The sequence below is a fragment of the Leopardus geoffroyi genome, chromosome C1 (genome assembly GCF_018350155.1).
Source record: "Leopardus geoffroyi isolate Oge1 chromosome C1, O.geoffroyi_Oge1_pat1.0, whole genome shotgun sequence".
NCBI lineage: Eukaryota > Metazoa > Chordata > Mammalia > Carnivora > Felidae > Leopardus > Leopardus geoffroyi.
In genome coordinates, this window is record NC_059328.1 from 147,420,835 (window position 1) to 147,435,809 (window position 14,975).

Below are 14,975 nucleotides of genomic sequence, written 5' to 3' on the forward strand. Positions count from 1 at the left end.
ACACAGATTGCATTTGAATAATTTTCTCCAGCGTAGGGTCAGAAGAGTACAAGAACTTGACACTGGTCATTGTCGAAATGAACTACAATTGAATATTTTGGGTCAGATACACTTTATATGCTGAGAAAATAAAAGTTGGATGTTTAGAAAATATCTTAATTACTTATCTTTAGTGTATTGAAAGAAATGGAGATATTAGTAAATCTCATTTTATACCCGCATTAGCTAGACAGACTTTAGGCATGTCATTGCCTCTTTACAGGCAAAGTCAATAACAGGTTTGCACATGAAAGGAAAACTCAACGGGAATATTAAATGAGGTTCCACATGTCTGGCTGCAGATTGTCTGGGTTGAAAATTAAATCAACAGAATACACATACAATCTCTTTTGCTCTCTTGGAAATGCCAGGATGAGAATCTAAAGAATTTTTCCCCTAAGTTCTCTAGTCAATTTATAGATGTCAAGAAGCATTTTGAAAATGTAATTCTCGTTTTCTTGAAGATATACAAGCAGGGCCCTTTTTCTGAAGATATATAGCATAGAAGGTGCTTTTCTGAACAATATAAAAATATTTAAGTTGAGGAACCAATTGCAGGTTGGATTTCAGCTCCTACCCGCCTCTCAGCTGAGAGTATTTGTGCAGACATACCCAGCTGGGTCTGGTGACACTCAGTATAAGGCTAATTTCCTAATACATTCCTAATATCCGAATGCATTCATACTCATAGTGGCTCTGTTAACATTCAGGTTCATGTAGTCCAAGGTAAAAATCTTGCAGTTAAAACTATTACATCTGGAGGGAAATTTTTCTTGTAAAACATGGACCAGTGATAAGAAAATATAGCCATATCTGAATATATTAAAATCTAGGATGAGGCAGAGTGCATATTCTCCCAAATGTTGTGTTAATTTACAACTGAATTAAAAAGTATCCTGGAAGTTCTTAATAGAGGGATTTTAAAATGGGGATTATTACTTAATTTCCATACAATGTTAGGTTATAAAGCATATGGCATAATGGCTTCATTTTAAAAGATGGCCAAAGCAAAATAAAGCGCTTGTATGAAACAGCAGAGATAAATTTAGCAATCACATTATGAGACATTTATTTCACATTCTCTGTCCAAGTCATCATCTCTGAAGTGGAATTTGGCATTAAGGCAAAAGTAGACATTCCTTATATGTTAGCTAAAAGCTAGAATATAACTACACTGGTAGTCTTTTTAAAACTTAAAAGAAAATCTTCTCTGCCATTAGCAAATACTCTCTTTATTGTGCCAAATGAAAGATCACTGGAAAATGCACGAGACAAAACCTCTCAGACATGGGTATGGCACATTAAAATCATTTTAGGAAGTTCCGTGCAGAGCAATCCGAACATGAGCTAGAACACCTAAAAGAACAGGAATTACAGAGTGATTGGAACTGATATCTGGCAAAGAGGTTTTTTGTTTTTGTTTTTTTTTAATTTACCAAAGAAAGTGAACGCCAAAGATAAACTAATGAGAAGTTGAGGAGAGAGAAGACAATATGCTACTAGCCATGGTCTGAAAGTCAACTACGAATCAGCTCTCACTCCCCATCCCAGGCGTAAAAAGAACAATCCCTACAGAAAGGGGTGAAACAATATAAAAAAAAGAAGCAGGAAGTGTCTCTTACCATTCCTTGCTACTTGCACTAAGAAATTCTACATTCTCACAGTTCCTAAATTTTATTCAGCACTCAGTGGTTGCCTACCTAGCTTGATAGCTATTTTATCACTCTTCCCTGGCCTGTTACAGTTTTTCTCGCTGACCTCACCATGAGTGAGCAAATTATTTTAGCAGAAACAAAAAGAGAAGTGAGATTTGGTCATCATCACTAAATGGCACGTTATATCAGTGCACCTTCAAGGTAGGTTTAGATGCAGGCTAATGATTTTTTAATTAGCAAACGTTGAATGTGGTAGGGCCGTATGGTGGGTGTCACCACTGGGTTTTCCTATAGGTTCTAATAACTAGCAGTCATTTATCTCTGATCCTTGGTTTTGTCATCTATAAAATGTTGGGAATTGAATTATAAAGTCTCCTGCATCCTTGGCATTTTCCAAATTCTGGTTTTTGTCTGTGACACACCTGAAATAATTCAGACCACCAAGGGATTCTCTTTTATTAGAAGGCTAAATAATTAGAACAGTTAAGGTAAACAATAGTTGGTTGCTTTTTAAAATTAGGGACTAAAGATAATTTTGGAAGAGAGTAAGGGAATATTTTAAAAGGAGGTGAGAAAAATAATGGAACATAAAAGTAAAGCTAGAGAGAAAAAAAGAATGTCAGATATCTGAAAATGTGCATTAAGACACTTTGAAAAAAATGCCTATTATAGAAATTCTATTTAATATTACCACTTTAATGAAATTTTTGTATTCCAACCGACATTTTTTTCTGTTTAGAAGAAGCCCTCAGAAGGAAAGGATTACTGTCTTCACTAAATAGCGCATAACATCCATGCAATGTATTACCTTATGGAGGGAGCTAATACAAAGCATTGTCAAACAGACCAGCATGTTTTACAAAAGAAGAGATATTTAGAATATCTTTGAAAACCACAATGATGCCATTTTAAGACACTAATTCTTAAATATTTCTAAGTTTTCTACGTTTCTAAATTTATTTAAAGGAATGCTTGTTGAAGACATCAACTGCCATCAACTTGACTCATTTGCTACTGTTCCTTTCTTAATTTCCTGATGGGAAATAAAACGTCCATACTTTAAATAAATTGATTGAAACAAAAAACATCTCCATATTTATTTTAAATAAATAATCAAAAAGTACTCCCTGCTAAACCATTTTAAGTTGAACTTTGTATAATGGCGAACGTGGGCTCCCTGCTTTCAGATGATTTGCTCAGTAGGTTCCCTGGTATTTTTACGTAAACTCTAAGACAGCCCTGAGTTTTCTCTGCCCCAAAAAATCACATGGTGGCAAAATTCCAGCACAGTAGTAGTTTTGTTTAATAATTCCCACTAAAGTAGAAGTATTAAGAATAATAAATTATTATGGAACTTGCAACCTAATGAATCTATCACAGATCCTCGTTTTAAGATAAAAGCTGATTTTGAAGTCTTCAGACACTGCAACCAGGTTACTATTTTCATACAATCATGGAAATTTAAAATGCGAAGTTAATTGAAAGTATAAAGATGAAAAGCAAGTGCTATGCCTAAAATAGTGCACGACACAGTCATGTTTCACTTCACTTTCAAGTCAGAACATAAATTAACAATTCTAGATGTGACATGCCAAATACTTTAGACATAGAAGAAAGCACACAAGCACACAACAGAATCTTTACCAATTACACACTTAAACGTGTAGCTTAAAGGCAACAAGTTCATGCTGTAATATTGACGACAAATAATGTTTCCCTTATTTTAAGGAAGTGATGCTGCATAGAAACTCCATCACCACTTTGTACTGACATTTCATAAATAGCATTCCCCAAGCTTTAAATTATACCCAAAGTCAAAATATTTGAAAGGAGTAAAGAACAATGACACATTGAGCCTATGAAAAATATTTTTTGCTTATAACACAATTCAAATGAAATAAATACTACACAATGATACTTCATCAAAAACAAATAATATGAAGTTTAACAGTATACGTATATACAATAAATTTGTTTTATGTTCTAAACTTTACCCTATTTTTGTAAGTGCGTATTTTCTATTTATAATCGTGTTGAGAGTTGAGAGAAATTAGAACTTTTAAGTTTTCTTTTAATCATTTTTGTTAACCTACCTCTTTTCTTAAAAAGTGCATCTGGTGATTGAGATGTAAGACTAGTTAGAAGCTACAGTTAACCAACATGAAAACAAGAAAAACGTCTCAAAAGGTAAAGATTCCTCTAGAGGAAAAGTTGAACCAAAAAAATATGGAATCATATTCGGACACCCTCAAATAAATTATAAAACACAGTGTCAAGGAAAATTGGGGATGTGAAAACATTCCCTTAAAAATTAAATAAGTATATTCACCCAATATAAGTGAATAAAACAGGAGATATTATTCTTGTTTATTTTGACAACCATGTAGCTATAGTACAACTACAGTAAATAAATAATTTCATTCTCATATATTCATAAACAATCTCTGAGAAATCAAGGTAACAAGCACAAACAAGATTACCCCTTCACGTAAGCTCTTTTTAAAATTCCTTCACATAGTCACTTTAAAAACTGATGTCTGCAATAACCAAATGAAGATACTGTCTAAATGTTTTGCAGATTGAAAGCAATTTCAGGAACCCACTGTCTTACAGAACTCAAGACTTTCTACTTTGTATTCTATTTGTCAATTTATTTCCTTCCCCCAACCCAACACCTACATCCCTGTTCCCATTTCCAAATTGGCTTTTAAAATCCTCAGGGGCAGAACGTATCCATATTTTCTCTATTGGCCCCAATATTGTGGCAATGAAGATATGGGGTCCCCTATCTTATTTAATGAATGGATAACTGCATGAATGACAGTGCCACAGCCATCAGATTTGGACCTTCAATATCTTATCCCAGTCAAATGAAGACGGGTTCAGTAACATATTTCCATAGTGAAATGAATTATAACCAATAGATTGTGGTCTACATGAAAATACATAGATATATCCTTTAGAACACTGTTACTCAAGTTATGCTTTGTAGAACACTAAAATGTGGGACAGTAAAAAGGTCTGCCCCGTTCTTAATAAAAAGGGTTCCAAGGTCAAATAATTTGGGAAATCTAATTCAAAGAAATTCAAGTAACATCTCTTAACTGCTATATTCCTCAAAGCACATGATATACTAATGTGCAGTATCACTTTCTAAGAATCTATCAAAGAACGGTTTTGGCCTTGGAACACCTCAACAGAAGCGTGTTCTAAGGAACAGAGTTTAGGAAGCAGTGTTTTAGGACAATAAAAGATACCATGTTAAATCTCCTTTACCAGAGCAGAATTACAGATTTGAAGGAAATACTCAATGTTCCATGTATTATTCAGAATTCATCACTTCTGTCTCCACAGGAAGTAAAATAAAGCCAAAAGCATCATGAGGCTTCTTCTGCATCTACTTGCTCATTTTGAAAGAGTAGGGAAATATCTATTTACAGTTACTGAAGAATTTTCTTCATTTTTCTCAAAACATCTCCTGCTTTCCTCTTCCCTCTGTTCTAAGTGTGTATGTACAAAAGTAGTAGGGACCTCTGAAATAAATCTGAAAGACATCTTCTAACAATGGATCTATATGCCCGATTAATCTCTGGAAGTACGCAGAAAACACATTAATATTTATCTAACAAACAGGTGGACTATGAAATTTCCATAAGGAAAATGTCAATGAGTATTGTCAGAGTTCATGCAGGTCCATTATGATTGTGCAAAATGACCCGATTTGTCTTCTGTTTGACTAGACCACAAATACCACCATGAAAGATGTTGTTTCTGCATAGGGAGAAAAGAACTACACGGATTTTAAGGGAAAGGAGGAAGTTGGCTAAGTCTACAGATTATCACAAGATTTGGACCAAGGTCCAGCGCCACCACTAGCTATGTGACTTTTGGGATTTCTCAGTGTCTCAAGCTGTCAGATGTCTCATTTGGAAATGAGAGGAAGTAAAAATTTTAGTGGCTTTCACACTGTTGCGGGGCTGCTGTGGTAGAGGCTTATGGAGAGCAGGACACTGGGAAGAGACAAGGCCAAGGAAGTGGCTACTTCTGACCTCACTTTCACCTTCCAACAGAGCGGCTCCCCTTTTACATGTTTTAGACACTGAAGTTCAGAGCAATATTTACTTTTTTAAAAGATCCTTCTTAATTAAAAAAAAGAGAAAACCACAGATTATATCATCTAGAGTTCTGCTGAGATATAATGTGCTCTAGTTCACATTTTTAATGAAACTGTTTTCGTCTCAGGAAAAAAAAAATGCTTTCACATTTCTTTTTCTTCATTCATGTGCTCTTGATTCAAGTAAAATAAAACCTTAATGGCTTGTATTATTTTTATATAGCTTATTTTACATTTTTGTCATATCTTATTAAATAAAAAAGATGAATCGATGTGTCGCTTTTCAAAATAAAATTAAAGACAACACAGAGATGGGATGAAGTCAACTCCTGCCCATGCTTGACTTTAGAGTTATTTTTCATGCTGCCTTTGGGCTCTTAAATACTGTCCTGCATTATCTTTGAGGTAGAACAACAACAAAAAAAGGCAACAACATTCACATAAAGAGGGAAAATGAGAAAAGAAAAGCTGTGAGAGACTTCTTTTTAACACAATTATCATCATTAGGCTTTGCAGTCTTCTTTCACACAAAGTTGAGAAATAGTCTTCTTAATACGAAGGGCGGTCAGGCGGGCTGCCCCATTGGCATACCAACACTCACGCATTATTCTCCCCATGACTCGGAGTGCCTTTAAAAGAGAAAAATATCAAACATGTTAGCCCATCACATAAACACAGTACAAGAGAAGTATAACCACAAACCCAGGAACTGATGCTAAGCTCTGAAGAAAATCGTAAACTTAAAACAATATGAAAAGATAAGGACCCAACCTCCTTAAAAATCCAGTCAAAACACACACATTAACATTAGAGAAACTAACTTTTCATTGAAAGTGCAATCCATTGATTTCTGGGAACATGGAAAAGTGGCCAGTTTTTAAAGCCTGAGAAAGGCCATGAAAGCCAAAAAAGGGATATGGGATGAGTAGCAAATTCCCCATACATTGGTCTGAATGGTAGGTACATATGTGTATACTTTTTTCTAAATTCATCAAGCTGTATATTAAGATTTGTGCATTTTAGCGTATGTAAATTATGCCATCTTAAAATAATGATCTAAGTATAAATATCAAAAATTCTGAGTTAAAAAATAAAACCTGTACAGTGAACTGGTAAATAAATAAATACTCAGAAAGGAAAATAATGAGAAAAGATGAATCCAGAGAGATGCAAGAATCACTCAATCAAGTGGCCACTCTGGCGACATCTGCTGATCTCATAGTCTAGACTTTCAGAATCGACGAACAACATGTGAAAGTTAGGAAACACAGCCCAAAGTACACAGAAGGTGTCAAGTCAAGATGTTTGCCAAGTCCTGAATATAAGGATGAATCAGTCTGACAAGGAATTTTGTAAATTATCTAAATTTATTTAGATTATCTAATAATTTTATAAATTATCTAAATTTTGTAAGTTACCTAAATCTTGACTCTCGGTAAGGAAAAAAAATCAAGCTCAGGCCTTAAAATGCTAAGCATTTTAAGCAACAAGCCTAAGATCATGACAAAAATTCAAGTACAAGAGTGAAGAAAGTACCATAAACAAGGATCAAGTGAAACAACAAACAGTAAAATCAGACCCATCAAAACATTAGATGCTAGAATTAAATGATAAAAATATAAAATAAATATAGAAAAAATAAATTTTTAAAAAGCAAAGAGAAAATTCAAAATATAAGTTAAAAAGATAATTTTTTAAAAAAGAAAAAGTACCAATAAAACATTGTGACATAACTCTTCAAAGAAAACCAAAGCAAAAATAAAATATTGGGACTACAAGAAAGTTAAAAGCTTCTTCACAGAGAAGGAAATCATCAACAAAATGAAAGGGCAACCTACAGAATGAGAGAAGATATTCACAAATTATATATCTGGTAAGGAGTTAATATCCAACATATATAATTTATACTACTCAACACATACAAAATACAAATAATCTGATTAAAAAGTGGGCAAGGGACCTGAATAGACATTTTTCCACAGAAGATACACAGATGGCCTACAGACACATGAAAAGATGTTCAACATCACTACGCATCAGGGAAATGCAAATCAAAACCACAATGAGATATCACCTCATACCTGTCAGAATGGCTAGAATCAAAGAGATAAGAATAACAAGTGTTCATGAGGATGTGGAGGAAAAGAAACCCTTGTGTACTACTGGTGGAATACAAACTGGTGCAGCCACTGTGGAAAGCAGTATGGAGGTTCCCTAAAAACATGAAAATGTAAATAGTGTATGATCCAGTAATTCCACTATTGGGTATTTACCCACCCTCCCTTTAAAAAAACAGCAATGCTAATTTAAGAAGATACATGCACTTCTATGTTTATTGCTGCATTATTTAGAATAGCCAACATACAGAAGTAGCCAAGTGTCCATTGATAGATGAATGGATAAGTTAAATGCATCTATATTTACATCTATATCTATATGTAAATAGAAATGTATCTTCTCTATCTATATATATAAATATATATATATATATATATATATATATATATATATATATATAAAAACCTATGGTGGAATATTACTTGGCCATGAAAAAGGACGAGATCTTGCCATCTGCAACAACATGGATGGACCTAGAAGGTATAATGCTAAGTAAAATAAATCAGACAGAGAAAGACAAATATCACATGATTTCACTTGTATGTGGAACCTAAAAGACAAGTGAATAAATAAATGAACAAAAAGCAGAATCAGACCCATATAAACAGAGAATAAATTGATGGCTATCAGTAGGGAGGCAGTGGGAGGAATGGACAAAATAGATGAAGGGGAGTGGGAGGTACAGGCTTTCAGTTATGAAATGTATAAGTCACAGGGATGAAAGATATAGCATAGAGAATATAATTAATGGTGGTGTAATAGCATCGTATGCCGACAGACGGTAACTACTACACTTGTGGTGAGCACAGCATGATGTGTTGGGTTGTCGATGTTGTATACCTAAAACTAATATAATGTGTCTCAACTATACTTCAGTAAAAAAACAAACAAAAAACCTAATAAACTCACTACCTTTTTCTGACTGAAAAAAAAAAACTTCTTGACCTGAAAGATGAATAATTTTAATACTATTTAATATTATCATTAATATTTTTTATTAATATTTTTTTAACTAAAAAAAACTAAATGGATGAGATAAATGGCAGGTTAGACACATTTGAGGGCCAAATTAGTGAACTGGAAGATAAATATGAGATGCTACATAAAGATACAAATATGGAAAACAGGAGAGAATAGAAGACATGCAAAAAACTGAAAGGTCTAACATGCATCCAATGAGTTCTCTAAAAACGGGCAAGAGAGACAATGAGAGGAGGAGCTATTTGAAGAGATAATGGTGAAGAATTTTCCAGAACTGAAGAACATCACAAATCCTTGGAATTAGAAAGTCCAAAAATTACAAGAAAGATTAATCAAGGGACATCTATACCAAATACATCATAGAGAAACTGCAGAATACTAGAGACAGAGAAGTTCTTAAGGTAGTCTGAAAGAAAAGATAAGTGAACTAATAAAAAAAAAAAAACAAAAGAAAACAAAACAAAACTCAGTTGACTTCTCAAAAGTGATAATGAAAGCCAGAAGACAGTGAAATAACAACTTTATTTAGAGAAAATAACTATGAACCCAACTTTGTTTATGATTAAGAACAAAATAAATTTTCAGATACCCAAACACTGAAAGAACTTCCAACCACTAGGTCTTCCTAAAAAACCAATTTACATAAAATACATTTAAAGAATGCACATCAGGAAATCAGAAAATGATCTTAGAAGGAAGCTCTGAGAGGCAAAAAGTAATGTTGAATAAAGAAAATGATAAACATGTTAAGTCTCAACACACAATAATGGTATAAAATCACGAGTATCTCATGAGATTAATACAAAATAAGAAAACTAAATACTGCACACAAATGGACAAAAATCGCTTATATCAGCAATGTACAAAATTGTTTGCATTAAAACTATGTTAGATCTTTTCTAGGAATGCATGGTTGGTTTAACAGTGGAAAATCTACAAATGCAATTTATCACATTTAGAGACAAAGGAGAAAGGCCATATCATCACCTCATACAGAGGAAGAAAGTTTTTATCAAAACAAAGTCAGCTTTTATTTAACCTGATTAAAGTTATGAGAAACAAACCCTACAGCAAGTATCATACTCAAAGGTGAAATACATAAACTTTAAGGAGTAAAACAAAGATATCCAGTATCAATACTTTCAGGCAACATTATATTGAAGTCCTAGAAACTGCAATAAGAAAGAAAAGGCTTGAGGATTGGTGCTAGAACTCTCATTATTTGGAGACATGATCATCTATATGGACACCCCAAAAGAATCTACATTTTTATACTCTAAGAAATTTTTCCACAACACATGTTGTTTAAAAATATTAAAATCACACATAAGACAAAGAGCAGAAAAAGAAATTTTACTCTAGCAATATAATGAACTACTGCACAGATATGAAAATGAACAGATTATGCTATACACATCTATAAGGGAAAGTGAAAAGAAATTAAGAGTGTCTATAGTAAGTTTCAATAATATGTTTCACAATTACACAAAAGTAAACAATACATTTTTAGTGTGTGTATGTGTGTATGTATGTGTGTGTGTATATGTACATATACGTTTATATATATGAAATACATATATAATACATATATATAACATATATATTTTTTCCCCTACAAAAAAGCAAGGCAATAATAAATAATCATTAACAGTAATCTCTCAGAGAGGTAAGGAATCTTTGAATGTTCTGTTTTAAACTTGGTAGTGAATTCACTGCTTCTCATTTTATTATTATACTTATACTTTACATATATGTTATAAACTCTTCCATATACATGAAATTATTAATTTTAGAAAAAAACGCACTTAATTTCAGTTTGGTTGTAAATGTCTCAAATTCTTCTTCTAAAATAATTAGTGGATAAGATACCTATACGAAATAGAAATATCAAGACATAAATCTTTCCTTAAGTGGAAAAAGAATTGAATAAAACATGAAGGAGGGGGGAAATGAGGAAGAAAAACCTACTGTATAAAATAACCCTTAGGATAAAGCCAAACTAAAAATGTCACTTTCAAAAGACCTCACATATTACAATTAAATATGGTAGAATATATAACAGTAATAAGGGGGTTGGGAGAGATTAAAGCATTAAAACAGTTCTGGAATTAGTTAGATGGTCTGTAGTCTTTGCCTCATCTTCCCTTCTTTCTCCATGTGCAAACTAGAAAAGTCTCTTCCCTCACATAAGGCCAAAATAGCACTGCAATAACCATTTATTGTGTGTATATTGCATGGTGGTCACTGTCTGTGCCGTTGGGCATGAGGAGATAACAAAGGTCTTGGCCGTGAGGAGGCTTTTCTGATGAAAGAAAATAAGCTCAAACTTCAGCAAGTTAGGGGTTAGAAATAATTTAGTGACTCCAGGGATGATTGAAATTGTAATACTCTGTCTGGCATGGACATAGACTACCAAACATGTCTGTGTCCCTACAGTTACCGGCCTCTTTGCAGTCAGATGGGACTGTGTGACTGACTCTGGTCTATGAACCATGAATGGAAATGATGTGACTCACCTGAAGCCAGAGCATCAGAGAGCCACGTGTGACCGTCCAGCTCCTCTCTTTGCCTGACCTAGACACTTGGAAACTATGCGTTGAGACAGCAGCATCCCAAGATCAAAGTTACCTGCATTACTGAATCAGCACAGGGAGCACAGCTGCCTGACCTGTTGGGGACTTTACACAGCAAGAAATCAAGTCTTGTTGTGTCAAGTCATTGGGATACCAGGGCCTGTTACTGCCACTTAACTTAGCATTCTGTATACATATAGCTAAAAGAACTAAAATCTTTCTGAGGACTGATGCAAGGACATACACTTACATACATGGAAAGAATTGGATGCCTAGATTAAGAGAGAAGAACTATGTGGTCTCCAAAAATCTTCCCTGGTAACTTACCTCAGAATTACAATAGGTAAAACATATATAAGAACACAGCCTTACTTCACAGCTTTGCCACTGGTTGGGGATATTTGGTCGAAACTTCTGGTCACAAACAACCTTCCTCATTTCCTCTATTGATGGATCTGAAGGCACCATGTCATAATAAGGCAACTGGTACTCCTCAACAATTCCTATAAGAAATTTGCATGATAAATTTCCTAGTGTGAATAATAAACAAAGATGCTTATTTCCAAAGACAACCAATTATGTCTTCTAGGTACAAGGGGCACCCTGGGAAACTGGAAAGTCAGGTTTAATCAAATTTTGTGTCACTATGAAACCAAAGATATAGGTATTAAGCGCTCAGCTGAATAATTATTATGTAAGTTTATAAAATTTATATTATGAAAATGTATATAATTTTGATAATTACATATATCTTATATAAAACAAACATATCTATTTTATGAAGTATATAATTTTGACAATTACATATTGTATATTATGTATGATTTTATAGAAATACATCACATTTACGGGATTTTAACAATGATATAAATGTAAATATATAAAATATTTTACATAATTATAAAGATTATGTAAATTCTGATTTATATAAAATACCATTGTGCAATTCAAAAGTAATGCCTAATTGAAAAACTTATAGCATGGCCTCATTGCTCTGGGAATGAAGTATGTTTCTCCATGAAATAACCTTTTCAAAACAGAATAGCTTACTCTTTTTGAAAATTGATGGGCAATCTTTTAAACGCTGTGTTTCTTACATTTGGATTACAGAAGTACCATACCTGAGAATGTGCCAAAGAAGCAGCAAAGGTACTAAATATGGACAGTTCAACATGAAGGTTCATATTAAAAGAGTCTCAAATACAAAGACCTGATCTAAATTATCAGAATATTACTTGAAATTGAGAATTTCCTTATAAAATTGCTTTAACTATAGTACTTTTAATGTAAAATATTTAAGATGTGCCCTCACAAATTACTATTTCAATAGTTGAAGAAAATTTAAAGACAATGACCTAAAAGCACATCTAGACAATTATTAATATGAATTAAAAAAAATTGTTACAAACATGTTTGAGTCATGCTTTTTACCATACACTGTCCTAAGCCCTTTACATGTTTTTTTTAATTTTATTTATTTTTTTATTTATTTTTTAACGTTTATTTATTTTTGAGACAGAGAGAGACAGAGCATGAACGGGGGAGGGTCAGAGAGAGGGAGACACAGAATCTGAAACAGCCTCCAGGCTCTAAGCTGTCAGCACAGAGCCCGACGCGGGGCTCGAACTCACGGACCGCGAGATCATGACCTGAGCCGAAGTCGGCCACTTAACCAACTGAGCCACCCAGGCGCTCCATTCTTTACATGTTTTAACTAATTATTTCTCAAATCCACAGACTAAAAGAGGAACCGTATTATCCCTACTCTATAGAAGGAGGAAATTGAGGCACAAAGAGTCATAAATTTGGTAAAGGTCATAGAGCTAGTAAGTGGCAGATCTGGAACTCAATCCCAGGCTCCAAAATCCTACTGTAATTTTATTGCTTCTATAAATAGCTTCATCTTCCTGAATGGTGTACTATTTCATCTGTGAATAAAAGGGGGAAAATTATGTTTTCTCATTCAAGTATAATTTTAACCTTGGAAGCTTAAAAAATTTTTTTACTCATTTGAAAAAAATGAGATTAGTGTAATGCAAAATGACATCAATGCGAAATATAAAAACTGAAGTTGGTTTGATAATGACAGTTGTTTTATTGAATGTTTACTATAAGCATGCTCTATACTAATTAATTAATTAATTAAATCAATTTGTTAGATCCTCAAAGCCCAAGGGGTCAGTTTTATGATTCATTTTACAGATGAGGAAAGTGAGACCAAGTAACTTGTCTAACGTCAGATATTCAGGAATTTGCTAAACCACAGCTTAGTTTTAAGTCTTTCTCCCTTGAAAGTGAAAACTCTAATCCATTTTCTAACAGTAGTTAACTTTTCTCCGCTGAGGCCACAACTCCCTCAGACTGCATTCGTAGGGTTTCATCCTTTCAAACCCTTCCTCTCATTATTAATCTCTGAACTGCTAGGAGCATTGGGTCAGGAAGTTAGTCTATGCTCACCTCTGCCCACCATCGCTTTCTCTCTTCCACATGCATTATCACAGGGGGAAAAACAAAACAAAACGGGAAAAGCCTGAAAGCTAGAAGACTTCAACTCCTATGGCTCTTGTTAAGTCATTTAACATCTTTGGGTTTAATTTCTGGTATAAAGTAGGGATATAGCAGGTACCTGGGTGGCTCAGTCGGTTAAGCGTCTGACTTCAGTTCAGGTCATGATCTCACAGTTCGTGGGTTCGAGCCCTGGGTCAGGCTCTGTGCTGACAGCTCAGAGCCTGGATCCTGTTTCAGATTCTGTGTCTCCCTCTCTCTCTGCCCTTCCCCTGCTCACGCTCTGTCTCTGTCTCAAAAATAATTAAACACTAAGAAAAAAAAAATTTTAAGTAGGAATATAGCTAACTGCATACAAACTGAAGAAAATTTTCAAGTGCTGTGCAAAATATCATTAAGAAAATCAGAATTATCAGGAGAAATGTCACTCCCACCTAAGCAGTAATCACAATATAAAATCAGCATTATACGTAGGATGCTCCACTTTTGCCAATGGAAAGCTATCCCTAAAAGGTAGTCTCTTAAATTTTAAAAAAAATGATTCAATATGGTGCTTAGAAAATAATACATACAAAATCATATCTTATATTCAAAGCATCAAGGAAAGACAGATACAAAATTATCCCCAACATCTTACCTCCAACTGAACACCTTCGGGCTATTTCCCAATAAACCAGACCAACAGAATAGATGTCAGCTCGTTTGAAGGACTCGAAGATATTCACATTCATAGTATCATCAAGCATTTCAGGAGCCATATACCTTGAAAAACATGCACATTTCAGATTCTGTGTATGACTTTACAGCAATCCAGTAAAACACAATCTTAATAAATCCTGTCACAAAATATAAATTAGGATAGCTTACATCATTTTTAAAGGTAGCTCTAAGTCACTGTAATAAATTAAATTTAAATAATACAGTTATTGAATGAACCATAATTAAAAAAAAATTTAAATAAAACCAGAGGTCATCCTACTCAGTGTCAAA

At 33.7% G+C, this 14,975-nt stretch overlaps 1 protein-coding gene across 3 annotated transcripts in view; it reads right to left on the reverse strand.

The window, feature by feature from the left end:
* Window positions 1–6,120: 6,120 nt before the first annotated feature.
* The window catches only part of ACVR1C (activin A receptor type 1C), a 76,440-nt gene continuing 67,585 nt past the window's right edge, over window positions 6,121–14,975 (reverse strand). For all 3 annotated transcript variants that reach the window (XM_045479896.1, XM_045479895.1, XM_045479894.1), the window contains 3 exons: window positions 14,623–14,747; window positions 11,853–11,983; window positions 6,121–6,437 (listed from right to left, as the gene is read on the reverse strand). In XM_045479896.1, coding sequence (XP_045335852.1) covers window positions 6,312–6,437; window positions 11,853–11,983; window positions 14,623–14,747 — 382 coding nt within the window. In that variant the 3' untranslated portion in view covers window positions 6,121–6,311. The remainder of the gene's footprint in view (window positions 6,438–11,852; window positions 11,984–14,622; window positions 14,748–14,975) is intronic.